Source organism: Chanodichthys erythropterus, chromosome 1 (assembly GCF_024489055.1).
Source record: "Chanodichthys erythropterus isolate Z2021 chromosome 1, ASM2448905v1, whole genome shotgun sequence".
NCBI classification, from domain to species: domain Eukaryota; kingdom Metazoa; phylum Chordata; class Actinopteri; order Cypriniformes; family Xenocyprididae; genus Chanodichthys; species Chanodichthys erythropterus.
Window position 1 is genome coordinate 9,026,218 of NC_090221.1, and position 15,088 is coordinate 9,041,305.

At 36.8% G+C, this 15,088-nt stretch overlaps 1 protein-coding gene across 3 annotated transcripts in view; it reads right to left on the reverse strand.

The window, feature by feature from the left end:
• fgf13a (fibroblast growth factor 13a) overlaps positions 1 to 15,088 on the reverse strand; it is a 138,998-nt gene that overhangs the window by 13,156 nt on the left and 110,754 nt on the right. For all 3 annotated transcript variants that reach the window (XM_067374000.1, XM_067373837.1, XM_067373920.1), the window contains one exon: positions 10,597 to 10,700. In XM_067374000.1, the coding sequence (XP_067230101.1) occupies positions 10,597 to 10,700 (104 nt within the window). The remainder of the gene's footprint in view (positions 1 to 10,596; positions 10,701 to 15,088) is intronic.

A 15,088-nucleotide genomic window follows, 5' to 3' on the forward strand; every position in this document is an offset into this window, starting at 1 on the left:
TGGTGGCTTAAAGGATTAGTTCACTTTAAAATGAAAATTACCCCAAGCTTTACTCACCCTCAAGCCATCCTAGGTGTATGATGAACACAATCTGAGTTATATTAATAAATATCGTGACGCATCCAAGCTTTATAATGGCAGTGAACGGGACTAACAATATTGAAGTTTAAGAAACTGCATCCATCCATCTTAAATGTACTCCTTTTTAAGTGGAGCGATGTGTTTGTGCAAGAAGAATATCCATATTTAACAAGTTATAAAGTCAAATATCTAGCTTCCGCAGGACCGCCTTCCGTATTCAGCTTGAAACAGTTTTGGAAGGGTGAAATAGCGGTTCTTCAGTGATGCTGAACTATCTCCTGTGAACAACACCCTGAACAGCACACAGACTTCAATTACCCAAATATAATAATGAAAACTATTTTCGGTTTATGTTTTTTGGCTAAATGAGAACTTCATTTTGTTGAATTACTATCATTTAAATTCAGTTTAAACCATGTTTTATGTCGTAGTACAACAATCAACCAACAATCCAGTAACACAAGTATCAAACTTTCCAAAGCCAATTTTTACTGAGTGCTAATTTTGGTGAGTGACATAATATAGGCTCCGCCTGTTCCTTAGTACTGTCCCTAACCACATGACAAATCTACCATCCTAACAGCTAAAGTAAAAGAGAGCAGATATTGAGGTGTTGTAGCGCTTTGTGTTCGAGCTCATTCTATCTCAAAGTGTAATTATATCAGGAGCTGCAGTCATGCTGTTGCCAGCTCACTGATTCGTATCTAATATCTTTTCCTCTGGCAGGGGAAATCCCGCATTGCCCCTCCCTCCCTTCTCCCAAAGGGCTTCCCCCTCCCTGGCGGAGAAGCATGAAGAGATGTTTGTGTGTGTGCTAGAAACGGATAGAGTTTCTACTTGGTCTTCATATGTGTCTAGGTGCTCTATCTCCTGTCATTTGCTCAGCTCTCTCCCTCCACCCAATATTTTCTTTACCCTCCCTCTTTTTCCCTTATTGCTTTTTTCTCTCTTGATCCATTCTCCATCAGATCTTCTCCTCTGTCTTTCAATATCTTTTTCAACCACTAACCTTGTTTATTTTTGCCTCTCCAACCATCTTCTCCATTTTTCTCTAAGATCCTTTCTTTTTTGCCTCTGTATATCTCCCACCATTCCCTCATCATCCCGCTCTCGATCTATCTCATTACTTTACCCACTCTCCCTCTTCCAACTCCAATTCCATTTATGGAAAAAAAAGTAAATGGGGGAGCTGACAGAATCTATTCCAGTCAGAGGCTGATCCTTCCTGCTCCGTGCAGTACAGCTGCTAGGTAACCAGGTCTCTTCACCTGTACCTCATCGTTCCCTCTGGCTCAACCATCCATCTGAATAATTATCATTGAAGCTCAAGATGTCTCAAATGAGCGAGCTGCACTGCTGGTGGCACTAACTACTGCAAGGACAACCACAGGAAATTGTTTTTCCTTTTTCAGTTTCTTGTCAAGCCGATGTGAATTGCTGTTCAGACCCTTTTTTACTTCTGTAATGTGACATATTTCAAAGAGAGACAAGATACTTAACAAGAAAAAATGCAGGGCAGGGCTTGATTATATTAAATCCGTATTTGATTGGACGGTGGGCGAACTGTTATATATAATGTTGCTGTTAGAGCATAAAAAACATCTGCAAAGTTACAACGAGATACTTTCTTTTAAAGAATTCACTGTTTAAGGACTACAACAAGCTTCTACCAACCCTTAAATTTACATAAACCCTGTCCCAGAGAGCACGCAACAAAGGGGTGAGGCCATGTTGGGCTGCTTTAGAGAAGCAGTATATATATATATATAATCTCGTTAAATGCAGTAACGAGACACCTAAAAAACAGTCATGGGATACCAAAGTGTACTGTTATTGTAGAAAGTGCCCTGTACGTTCTGATTTCTTCCTTTGCAGAATACTGTTTATGGCCTCTACTGAAGGCTACCTTGTCTGTACTCTCTGTGTAGTCTGTGGGCTTTGAATATTGATGTGCCTGTCTCTGCTGTTCCTAATGACCCAACACTAAACTGATTTTCGACTTCAAATGCGGCTGCAGAGCAGCTCACAGGACAGCCCGCACGTCGCCATTGTGCATCGACTGTCATCTGATCAACTGTTCATTTGTAATATGCTGTGATTAAACCATTTATATTTGCAAGGTTGTTTTAATATTTGATGTGCTCACTGATCAAACTTTTATCATTAAACACTACTCTGTGTTTATCATTAAACTCTACTTAGCATTGAATCAATTGGTTCCCTATAGTAAATGTAAAGAGAAAGTGTGCAGAGAACAGAACATATGTTTAATTGATATCCTCTCTCCCACACACTGTCAAGCTGATGGATGAATACATTTGCATTCAGACATACAGGCTCACTCATGCATGAATTCTCTTTCTATTCTTTTTTATCACAAACACACAGATTGCAAAAACACACACAGTGTTTTTTTAGCGTGTTGCTATGCAAATCCTAGGGTGTTCAGGGTGGTCACTGACTAATAGGGGTGTGACGAGATCTCGTGGCACGAGATCTCGCGAGACTAATGTGTGACGAGATTTCTCGTCGAGGCAAAAAGTAGTCTCGTCGTGATGTTGCCATGACAGAGAAAGAATATGCCACCGCTTCGTTTACATTACACCACCACTGTCGTTTTGCTTTGTATTTAAATAAAAATCATTTAATTCAGTTGGATAACGGTTGCCGCCGCTCCATATTTACAGAGTTACGCGAAATCGTGAAAGTGAAATTAAACGCGAGCGCGCATTCAAATGCGATTTCACTTCATTCATCCCTGATGAATGCAAATATCTCTCAATATGAAAGCTATTTTAGGCTGGGCAGTGTAGTAACCATCTCTAAGCTCTGTATCAAAGAAAAATTTGGTCTTATTTGCACTTTGAATACTGAGAGAGTGCGATTATGGTTGAACTTATTGTAAAGTGTTACCATAAAAGTGAATAACAGTTTTCTCTTAATCTTATTAAGCACAAACAGTAAGGTTTCATTTGTTAACATTAGTTAATGCACCGTGAACTATCATGAACTAACAATGAATGACTATTTTTATTAACATAAACAAAGATTAATAAATACTGTAGCAAATATATTGCTCATTGTTAGTTGATGTTGGTTAATACATTAATGTTAATAAATGAGACCTTATTGTAAAGTGTTACCATTTTTATTTATACTGTTTTATTTCTATGATCAGTTTGTGGAAAGGAGTTCAGTTCGGAAGTTCGGAGTTCGGAAAGCTCATAAATCATTTACAGTAAGGTCTGAAGAGACTGAAATCATACAGAAGAGAAGTCAGTCAGTTGAGTTAGTGGCAAAACCTTTTACAGCACTTGAGTATTGTTGTCTTTTACTGCATATGATAATTCATACTCATAAAGTAGAACTGAAATGACATTCATTACAAGATGATTAGTTAAAACATTTCAAATACACCTGCAGAATATTTTTTCTAGTCATGTATTTCGCCATTGAGGATTTCTTAAAAATAGTGTGTAAAAATCTTGTCTTGTCTCGTCTTGTGAATTCAATCTCGAGTCTCGTCGTCTCGTCACTACCCCTACTGACTAAACATAAATTCAGATGAATTCATATTGCAATATTCTTATGCATTTCAATCTGGTTAGAGTGCTCCATATGAGAGAACCTTTGAAAAGGATTATAACTTTACAACAACAAGCCGTGGGTCAGCAGAGGTTGAACACTCTTGCTATGCTTTCAAGTGGTAAAAAAAAAGAAATTCATTCATTAATGGACTGCCAACTTTATCTCCAGAAGAAAATTATTGTAAAGTTCACACACAAAAAAAAAGGTCATTGAGCATCTTTTCTTTAAGTGATCTCCAATGATGAGTCAATTCTGACTTAATTCTGTGCTGATGATTGACTGTGTTGTAGTAAATTCACTTCACTGAATTGCAGAACATTACTTTATGACATGTTATGGTTGATTTGCTATAATAGACCACAACATGCAACACTATGGACAGAAATATCAATGTGGCTATTTTCCATTCATTTTTTCTTGACATATTATTACTATGGATGTTTGTGTGTGCACCCATGTTGTGTTTGTAAACTAATGTCTCGTTTCTACTGAGCGGTACGGTACAGTACAGTTCAGTATGGTACGCAGTTTTTGCCGTTTCCATTGTCGGACATTGTGAATGGTACCCTACTGTAATTCCGAACCATACCGTACCCCATTTTTGGACCCTTCCGTTAGGGTACCTAACACAGTAGTCTGGTACTAAAGGGTGGAGCAAAACTTACTGCAGAACGTTGATTGGTTGTGTGCTACAAGGGGAATGACAACACAAGAGGCACCATTTTTTAAAAAGTTAAAACACACCACCGTTTCAAATGGCAATAAGCTAGAACAAGATCTGCTGTATGTCCTCCATTGTTGTTTACCATGTCTCTTTCTTTTTCATGTGAGAATGACATTGATCGCTACGCCTATCAAGTAAGGGCACTGATGGCAGTGGAAACGCGAGCCAGATCAGAGTTTACCATTCCGAATTGTACGGAACTGCACTGTACTGTCCTGTATCACTTGGTGGAAACGACGCATAATTGATTGGTTCCTTATTTCTCAGACACAGAGGCACAGAGATTTGACTGGGTGATTCACTTCAATGAATCAGTCCAAATTTTCTGTTTTAATCGATTCAAAATCATGTCAAAAACCATTAAATGATTAGTTTGCATTATCAGTCCAAATGGTTATGGAAATCTCAGTGTGGCTTTTTTTAAAATATAAAAATTGTTTTAGTGGAGATTTATATTACTATGTTTGGATAAATGTAAAAAATAGAAAAAATAGTGTGGAAAATATGTATTTGAAATATTTTATTTTGCCTACTTTACTAATCTACTTGACAGCAAATGGGTGACGCAAATTTCCGAGAAAACAATAAATTATCAAGATAAAGTATATTAAATTGCCCCAAATGTCTAAAAAAAAGAATTCTCTTATGCTCAAAAAGGCTGCATATATTCGATCAAAATACAGTAAAAACAGTAATATTGTTAGAATCGAATTAATGTTGAAAAAACATTTCCTATTATTAATGTTAAAAACAGCTGTGATGCTTAATATTTTTGTGATGCATTTTTTTTTTTCAGGATTATCTGATGAACAGCATTCATTTGAAGTAGAAATCTTTTGCAACATCATAAATGACTTTACTGCATCCTTGTTGAATACAAGTATTAATTTCTTACAAATAATACTGACCCTAAACTTTTAAATGGTAGTGTAGATATAACTAAAGTCAAAAAAAAAAAAGGAAGAGAAGCAGGCTTGAACCTTCCCGGCAGCACAAGAGCAGCTTCAAACCTCTCATACATCACTCACTATACTCTTCATTGATTGGGGATTTTCCAACAACACTAGTATGTGATTGGTCTGGCTGTGTGGCTCCATAGCAGCTAACACAGATTCAGTGAGGGAGATCAAAGAGCCCAAAGCAGCACACATACACATTACAAATACAGAGAGACTTCAGAATTACAGCATACTAAATCATTAAAATACTTTATAATACTGTTTAGAACGCTGTAATGCCACACACTCAGTATCGAGCTGAATGCTCTCCACCACTGTAAGCGCTGGATTACTGTATACTCAATAAGATCAGCACATTCTGCTTTCATTAAAAATTTTACAAAACTAAAAGGGTAGATCCAATATTGGAAAATTACATACGATTCACAATGCAGAGGATGCAATTGCAGGAAAAGCTTTTAAAATGGAAATGAAAACAGGTAGTAAATGAAGATGAATGTTCAAATCCCTATCTGTATTGACGCTCTCCGGAACTAACAGCTATACAGTTGGAATAAAATATTAACACCTACAGAACCTTGCTGTGCTGTCACTCAGAAAAACTGTTAAATATAACCTCCGTCGTTCTGCCGTCGAACAGGATGCCGCACGGAAACACGACGTTACTGTTGTGGAGAACAGAGCTTTAATTTAATGAGCACTCTGGCACATATGTTTTAATTACAGACGCTGAGGCATACATCATTAAAGTCACTGAGAGGGAACAGAGAACAGCCGTGAGTTAGAGTGTGCTTGTGTTTGGGATGTGCAGTAGCTCTTTGTGTGCGTGTCTGTGTTTAGATCCCGTTGCTTCCCTATCGTTCCCAAAGGCTCCTGCTGGATATGTTAGGGCTGCATCACACCAAACGTTATGATCAGATTACATGCTTTTGTCAGACTTCATGCGAGAGTCTCTTGTCTGCTGCCTTGTTTGTCTATCTCCTGCCTGCTGTGAGCGAGACCAGCCCAAAGATTCCTGAAAACAGCATTACACAGGACAGATTAGATGGCAACAGGTATGTAGTGAGGATGAGCGAGCTGAAAACCTAGTGCTCCTGGACTAGGTTGACTAGGTTTCTAGATTGACTAGTTGGTGGGTTGCTTAAATGATTAGTCAACTAATTGGTCTCAGGGAAGACATAATTAGTAGGGCTGGGAAAAAATATAGATTTCTCCATTTTAATCGATTCTCGTTTTTACGAACCGATTAGTCTAGTCTGTTTTCAATTGATGAATGAACAGAACATGTAGCGTGCCTCCCATCCAATAAATCGCAATAATCTTTGTGCTTTGTTATTATTGATATGAAGCAAAGTCTCAGATTTCAAATGACGTCAATTTTATTATGAGATTCAAAAAATGCGGCGCTGTTTAATGTGATGTGACAGATCGCTTTAGCGCCTCAGTTAAAGAGAAGCGGCAGCACAGAGCGCATGTGAACATCCTCTCCTCCGCTTTATTACCGGTTACAGTGCGAAATAATCATGACAAAACATCTGAAGGTATGTTAAAATATACAGTACAACTTACCGAAATCCGTATCATGTCTCGCGTAATACCTCAATCAGTGTTTCAACCTCAGAAAGACGTCAATAAAACAGCTTGTAAACACTGTCACGTAACGTAAGATTCACCTCAGAGAAACATATTCAGTGACCATAAACTCAGTCAGCTAGAAAAGTGAACTCTAGAAAGCAACATTCTGATAAATATAGCTATGCACCATTACATATTCATTATAATTTTTAATGTTCTTCAATATTTAATGCATGTTTGAATAAATCGGTTATGTTTATGTTTCAAAAAACAAATTTGAGTACAAATGATTATGTAACTCTAAACTTTATTTATAATAAAAACATTGAGTGTAATTTAAGTGTTTGTATATAAATTAGTTAATTTAACCTTCAATATTATTATAGTAGTACCAACTGACTTACATGTGTAGTTTACAGCATTAGTTGAGAAATTTTTTCCTGTAGAAATTTTGCCATGTACTGTAACTGAAATACTACATCCAAAATAATCAATATCAAATCAAAATCGTAATCGAATCAAATCGAAAGCATGTGAATAGTAATCAAATCGAATTGTTAAAATTGTGTCAATACCCAGCACTAATAATTAGGAAGTTTGAGGTTCATCTGATGTGTTTCTTAAGGGGTGTGTACATAACAAACATTTGAAAAAAGCTAGACAGATGTAGTGCAGCAACATCTTTAACCAAATTTGAAGGTTAAAAGATTGGATTATTTTTAGCATAACATATATACAAAAAATTTTACATCAGTAATACATCATCCAACAACCATGTAGCGTCTGGAGCGATCAAACACAAAAAGTTGTAAAAGTCAATCTTCACAACAAGCAGACTCCATAAAGTCTGCCATCATTTTTGTCATCATTTTCTTCATTCAACGCAGAAGATACTGATTACCACTTCAGCACCATCGGACCGAACCATCAAGGATTTCTCCTGAACCTGCAGATCCTGACGCTCCTCAAAAGTTAAGGCATTTGCAAGCATCGTTTGAACACTAAACAGTGTTTTAGTATTAAGATTGTGAACCCCTTTGTTAACAAAGGTGCTTCATAGTATTGAAACTGATGGTTCTTCCAGTTCGTTAAATTACACTTTTCAGAGCTTCATTGCCTTGTTATTGCTACAGTTCAAATTCATGAAACCAATAAATTTATAAAACCAATGTCCCTGATAACGATTAAGATCACAGCTACGAGCTAAGAAAGCTATATTTTTCTGTAAGCTGATAGACGATCAATACTGAGTGTGCGCTGGCCGAACATTCACTGATTGTAATATTAATTCAGCTACATCGAGTTTATTCAATTAACGGATTCAAATATTTATAATTAATTATGAGTTATGATTAATTATTCATATTTTCCCTTTTGAGCTAATTTGCTACAACCAATTAGTCAATATTAGTGAGGTTCACAGGCCTAATTTTTTAAAATATTATTATTTTTACACGTGTTACTTTGAATCAAATTCATTAAATTGATCATAAGTGACAGTAAAGACATTTATAATGTTACAAAAGATTTATATTTCAAATAAATGCTGCTCATTTGAATTTTCTATTCATAAAATATTCTTGAAAATTTTACCACAGTGATGGTTTTGGCCAAAAAAAAAAAAAAAAAAAAAAGCAGCAACACTGTTTTCAATATTGATTATAACAAGAAATGTTTCTTGTGCAGCAAATCAGCATATTAGATTGATTTCTGAAGGATCATGTGACACTGAAGACTGGAGTAATGAAAATTGAGCTTTGCCATCACAGGAGTAAATTACATTTTAAAATATATGCAAAAGGAAAATTGTAGTAATATTTCACAATATTATTGTTTGCACAGTATAAAAACCATTACGTCTAAGGAATGTACCCACAATTCTCAAAAACAATCGTGTGTGTGAGTGCGCAGGTGTGCGATTCAGATAAACAAAATTTACCCACAAAGATAGCAATATATGAAATCCTTGCCACTGTGAGGACATTTTTTGGTCCCCATGAGGAGAACAGTTTATAAAAGTGATGAATTTTGAAAATGTAATAATGCAGAAAGTTTTCTGTGATTGGTAGGTTTAAGGTTAGAGGATAGAATATACAGTTTGCACAGTATAAAAATCATTTTGTCTATGGAAAGTCCCCATAAAACATGGAAACCCAATGCATGTGTGTGTAAAATATAGATAAATCAGTCAGACTTTGTTAAGTTGGTCATTTGAAGTCAATTAGTCGATCCATTCCTATCCTGGCCCAGGCCAGGTTTCTCAGGCAATGTCTGCTTCCTGCGTTCTGATAAGTTTCCACAATGATCCTTTACTGTCCCATCATTACACTGTTATTCATAATATGGAGGATTTTTGTCAGCATCAAAATTGAGGTTCAGTGAAAGTGTTGTTGTTAAGACTGTGTATTCGTTTGCGCCCACTCTCTCCTGTCAGACAACACGAGCTCCAGTAATGCCAACCACATAGTGAAATTCTGACATTTGTCTTGCAGCAGAAGTTTGCCAGGTAGGTAGTTGCATTATTCATGCTTCATGCAGTCAATGAATGTTGGGGTGTAGGCTGCCTGTTCAGCACATTTTCACGAGTTTCTAAATGTTTCGATATTAGTCATCTTTGTAATGAAGGGCATGTTACTCAATTAATGCACTGGGAAAACTCATCCATTCTATTTCAGAGAAAGGTGGAGAAGAACCTCTCCGCAAGGGACTAAAACATCTTCTGGGAAAACAACTATGTATCAATAATGGTAATTATTCACTATTACTGCAACAGTCAAAAAACAAATAATCTTGAAAAGTAAACACACTGATGATTCATAGTATTTTCAATGTTCTTTGGAGAAATTACAAACAGTCCCCCATGGACATGGACATATTGTATTTTGCTAATTACAGATGATTTTCACATAGAGGATATTATGAAAGCACGGAGGCTCATCTATCTTTTGCTGAAACTTAACAAAATGATTGGGACTGGTATACATTCACACAACCCACATACTGCCTTGTCTGCATCACCATAGTAACCAAGACGAATGCCAGAGTGCCGACATTTCGTCTGGTACAGGAAGGCGTGAGGTCAGGATTGTGAGGGGGTGAGGGGGGCAAAGGGTGGCCCAACCACAGCCAGTAAACAAACATCTCTAAGCCATCTACTCTGTAATCACGCCACTTAGCATGTGGGGCTGCGCATAATCTAAACTACGAGTGTGGAGCTGAGGTTATGAAAACATCTTGAGATATTTGTCACAGCTGTAACTTAACTCATTTTCTGACAGCATGCCATATGGAGAGAGGGTGTGAGACTAGCGCACAATGGAGGCATCATCTGTTTATATGGAGAAATCTGTGAATACTGTGCTGTGCTCTTGGGAGTGTCAGTTTTTTCAGCACAGTAAGGGGGAGCAAGGAGAAAGAACGCATCTTCAAGGCTATGTGACCATTTGATCTTGGGTCACATGGAGGTCTGTGACATTACGGAGGTCACATTATCCGGAGTATCTGATATCATGATTTGGCAGTAGATGAGTGGTGTGTGTGTGTGGTAGTGGATTGAGTGTTAATGACTAGAGCTCAGGTGTTGGTCTGTACTGAAGCAGCTTGGTGTGATTTTTTTCCCTCCTGATTTAAAACAGCTGAAGGAGTGAAGGAGAACTTGCAGTTACTTACTGATGTATACAGGTAGCCCTCACTGTTCATGGCCAGATAGAGTTTGGTCTGAACTCCCTGGATGGCCACCACTCGCAAGCCCACCGGGATGAGGTTGAACATGGCTGTATAGGAAACAAGAAAATTCACAATTATATTTCCAAACATTTATGTCTAGAACAGCTAAGTAAAGGGTTAGTTAAAATTATCCCATAGTTTACTCAACCTCAAGCCATCCAAGGTGTACATAACTTTCTTCTTTCAGCAAACACAATTGGAGCTATATGGATAGATGTGCTTTTTTGGGGGGCTTCAGAATTGCAGTTTCATTATAAAGCTTGGTAGAGCCAGGAATTTTTTCAATGTAACTCCAGTGTGTTTGACTGAAAGGAGAATGTCATATAAACCTAGAATGGTTTGAGGGTGAATAAATAATGGGACAATTTTCATTTTTAGGTGAACTAACCCTTTAATTAAGATACCACCATCATGTTTTGAGTGGGTTGCAGAATTTATAGTCAAAAAATACACACACACACACACACACACACACACACACAAAAAAACAAAAAAAAAACGTAATTCTAAATGTTTTACTTTTATTTTAAAAGACGTGCATGAAAGCTGTTGAGTCTTTGATCAGACTTCTATCAGACTTAAAAAATAAAAAGTACCTCAACTGAGAAAAATGAACTTTAGTGTCCTCTAAGATGTTATAGTGTGCTTGCGGCATGCACTTTTCAGTTGTGTGCGCAAATGTTTCCCATGGCCAAACCAGTTGAGAACCACTGACCTATAATTTATATGTGATGTCAGGGAGAGTGAAAATAAAGTAAACCTGGAGCATACAACTGCATAACTGAGATGGTCTGAGTTCATTTGAAGAGTTCACATGCATTGCAAAATTCTTGTATAGCCCCCAGAAACTGATAAAGTGCCACTCAGAGGTGGACATAACACAAAAATGCAAGTAGAATCTGAGTCTGAGAATGCAGATATGCATCATTACCATCATGTCAGCTATGCTGAGATTCTGTCCACTCACATATATTTCATCACCACAGCGTGGGACTCAATCAGCAGACCACTAAACCTGCACAGCTAGAAACTAGAATCACCCTAAAAAACGCTTTAGCAACTCTCTAGAAAACTTTAGAAAAACCCTAGCAACTGGCCAGAACATCTTAGTAACTGCTTTGAAATGCTCTAGGAATCACCTTGAACCATCTGTCTGATGGTATTTGTCTATTTGTTTTGTCAGTAGAAAAGTTGTTTCAGACGCAAAAAAAAAAAAAAAAAAAAAAAAAAAAGTTATAAGGTATAGAAAAAAAAAAATGGTTCTGATGCATGAAGGATATTTTTAAAATATTACATTTAACATTAGCATATTTATTTAACATTACATTGTTATTGTTAACTAAAACTATTAACAATCTATATCATTAACTGAAAAGCTGGGGGGGAAAAAAAATATTAGATGAAAAACTGCCGCCTCTAACATAGTTCCTCTTTTCCCCATTCACACACATTCTCCCTCTCTCTCGGTCTGTCTGTTTCACACTCTTCCCTCTGGCTCTTTCACACATTCTCTCTCTGTTGAGCAGAGTTAGTGAGCTGTGTGGGGCTCTGTCTCCCTGATACCACTGGCTGTGCCAACTCTCCTCACACCTTTGTCCCCCCCGTCACCACGTAAGCCATAAAGCTGACAATCTCTCCCATCCACACAGCCTCTTTCTGCCAGTGGGAAGAGTGAAGCAGCCAGCCAGCCACCCTTGACACTGGGAGTATCTGAGGAACATAAGCTTGGGAAGAAAAAAGCACAAGAAAAAAAAATGTGTGAGCCATTTCGCTGGTTATGTAACCTAGCTTGATTAAAAAAACAAGAAGGAAACTAACTTCTTGTAAAGTAAAAACCTGCTCTGTGTGTGTGTGTGTGTGTGTGTGTGTGCGTGTGTTTTTGTGACATATCAGGACACAAATGTGTATAATGACATGGGTATGACATAGGTATTACAAGGAGAGGGTGACTTATGAGGACATTACTCCATGTCCCCTTTTTTAAAAGGCTTATAAATAATACAGAATGATTTTTTGTGAGAAAGTAAAAGTGTGCACAGTTTCCTGTGATGGGTAGGTTTAGGGGTAGGGGTAGTGTAGGGGGATAGAAAATACAGTATAAAAACCATTACGCCTATGGAATGTCCCCACAATTCACAAAAACTAACGTGTGTGTGAGTGTAATTAATGCACACTGATCTAGGTTACCAGATTTATACGCTTCATATGGCAATCATACAAGTTTACATTTAAGTACAATATTTTGAGTTTTAGGAATATATATCTAACATAATATCCATCGTTCATCTCTTAAAGGGTTAGTTCACTAGTCATGTACTCACACTCATGCACATTTTTTCTTCTGAAGTTCAAGTCAAAATGTATTATGTATAAACAAAAAATATAATGCAATTTATTTTTAAAGGGTTAGTTCATCTAAAAATACAAAATTTGAACCCATCAGACTATTGTTCAAAATGAAAATAAAGACATTTTTAACAAAACCTTTTTTACCTCTCCATTGAAAGTCTATTCCAAAAAGTTTTCATATAAAGAGAAAGTAAACCATATTAATCAAACGGTTTAATCAAGGTTTTCTAAAGAGATACAATCTGCTATTTTTTAGCAGATTTAGAGCACATCAAACATGGTAAATTAAATATCAAACATGCATGCTTAAAAATGAATGAAAGTCATTTGGAACTAAATAAAGGTGAGTAATTGATGACTCAATTTTGATTTTTAGGTGAAGTATCCTTTTAAAAGGAAACAGCCCACCAAAGATTACATTTCTGTCAATATTTACACACTCTCATCTAATTTAAAATCTGTATAATCTGGCTGAGTGAACAACTTTAACTCAGCCAACATTCCTGCTTGCTCATTCTCCAGAGAGAACATAAACAGTAACCCCTACTGCCTTTCATCATAAACATGAGAGCTCTTGATTAATATTTTTTATTTCCTGCAGAGCTCAATCGACGGCCATGTTGCTATTTTACAACAGTCTGGAGTGTTCTCCATCCCCTCTAATCCAACATCAAGGTCCTTCCTCTCCCCTCTGAACCTCTCTGACACCAGCCAGGTCCACCTGTAGAGATCAGCCCTTTGTGCTTTACAGCCACTGAGTTCATATTAAGACTTTTTAGATGCTAAATGCATATTATTTAATGAGTTATTGATTATATTAGGAAGATATTATATTATAACAGGAAGATAATACATTTTAACACCTGCATCTTTTTTTTTTTTTTTTTTTTTTTGCATACACACAAACACACACGGTTATGGCGGACCTCATTTCAGAGGGATTAGAGCTTTGCCGCTGTGGGGTGGTGGAGAAGAGACTCAATTACTCACACCTAATAGAGCACCTGAGCACAGAGATCTGGGAAGATCAAGAGGTCACAATAATCATCTCTGCAAAAAGGCTAAAATAACAACTATAAAAGTTTCTTAAGATGCTGCAGATACATTATTACACATCACACCCTGATCTCATGTTTCTTTACGGGATCTTTATGGGATGTGTGTGAATGCACGCACAGATTCCAGAAAATCACTGGCAGTGTGAATGCACCGAAACCAAATGATCCCGGGACGAATCCTGCGACACATTATCAGTGTATTTTCCGAAATCTCTGTGTGAAAGGGCCTACTGAGAACATGGATGAAAAAGCTTCATGTTCACATATAACATTATCCCCCAGTTTCACATACAAGACTTAAGCCTAGTGCTAGTCTAAAATGCATGTTTGAGCTGTTTTAACTGAAAGAAACTTGCACTTACATATCTTAAAATATGTTAGTTTCATTGTTTTGTCTCTAAATGCACACCAGTAATTTTTTTCCCCCAAGACACATTAATAAAAGCCACTTAAAAGTCTTAAATTGTCTTAAAAAAGGTCTAATCTTGGCTTAATCTAAGATCTTTTTGAGAAACCGGGCCATAAAGGATTAGTTCACCCAAAAAAAATGAAAATTGTGTCATCATTTACTTTATCCAAACACAATTATTTTCAAGCTTTAAAAAAGGACACAAAATATCACTCCACACAACTCTTTTCTCCTCTATAGTTGCGTATTATGACAGCTTTGTGACAAACAGAATATTTAAGTGAAAAAAGGTCATTAAAATAAATGTAATTTATTTATTTATTAAAATTCTGTCATTTACTCACCCTCATGTAGTTGACTTTCAATCATCTTCAAAACACAAATAAAGATATTTTTAATAAAACCTGATAGATTTCTGTCCCTCAACTGAAAGTCTGCACATATGATGAACAGATTTAATTTAGAGGTGTGAAATATCAAGATTTTAGATAGTTAACGATTAAAATGTCTCCACAATCTGCCTTTGAAGAGAGATCGTAGTATCGTGCTACAGTCCATTCGATCAGTTCAGTTCTGGCGCCTGTCTCCACATACTGTACAAAGCGGTGTACATACACAT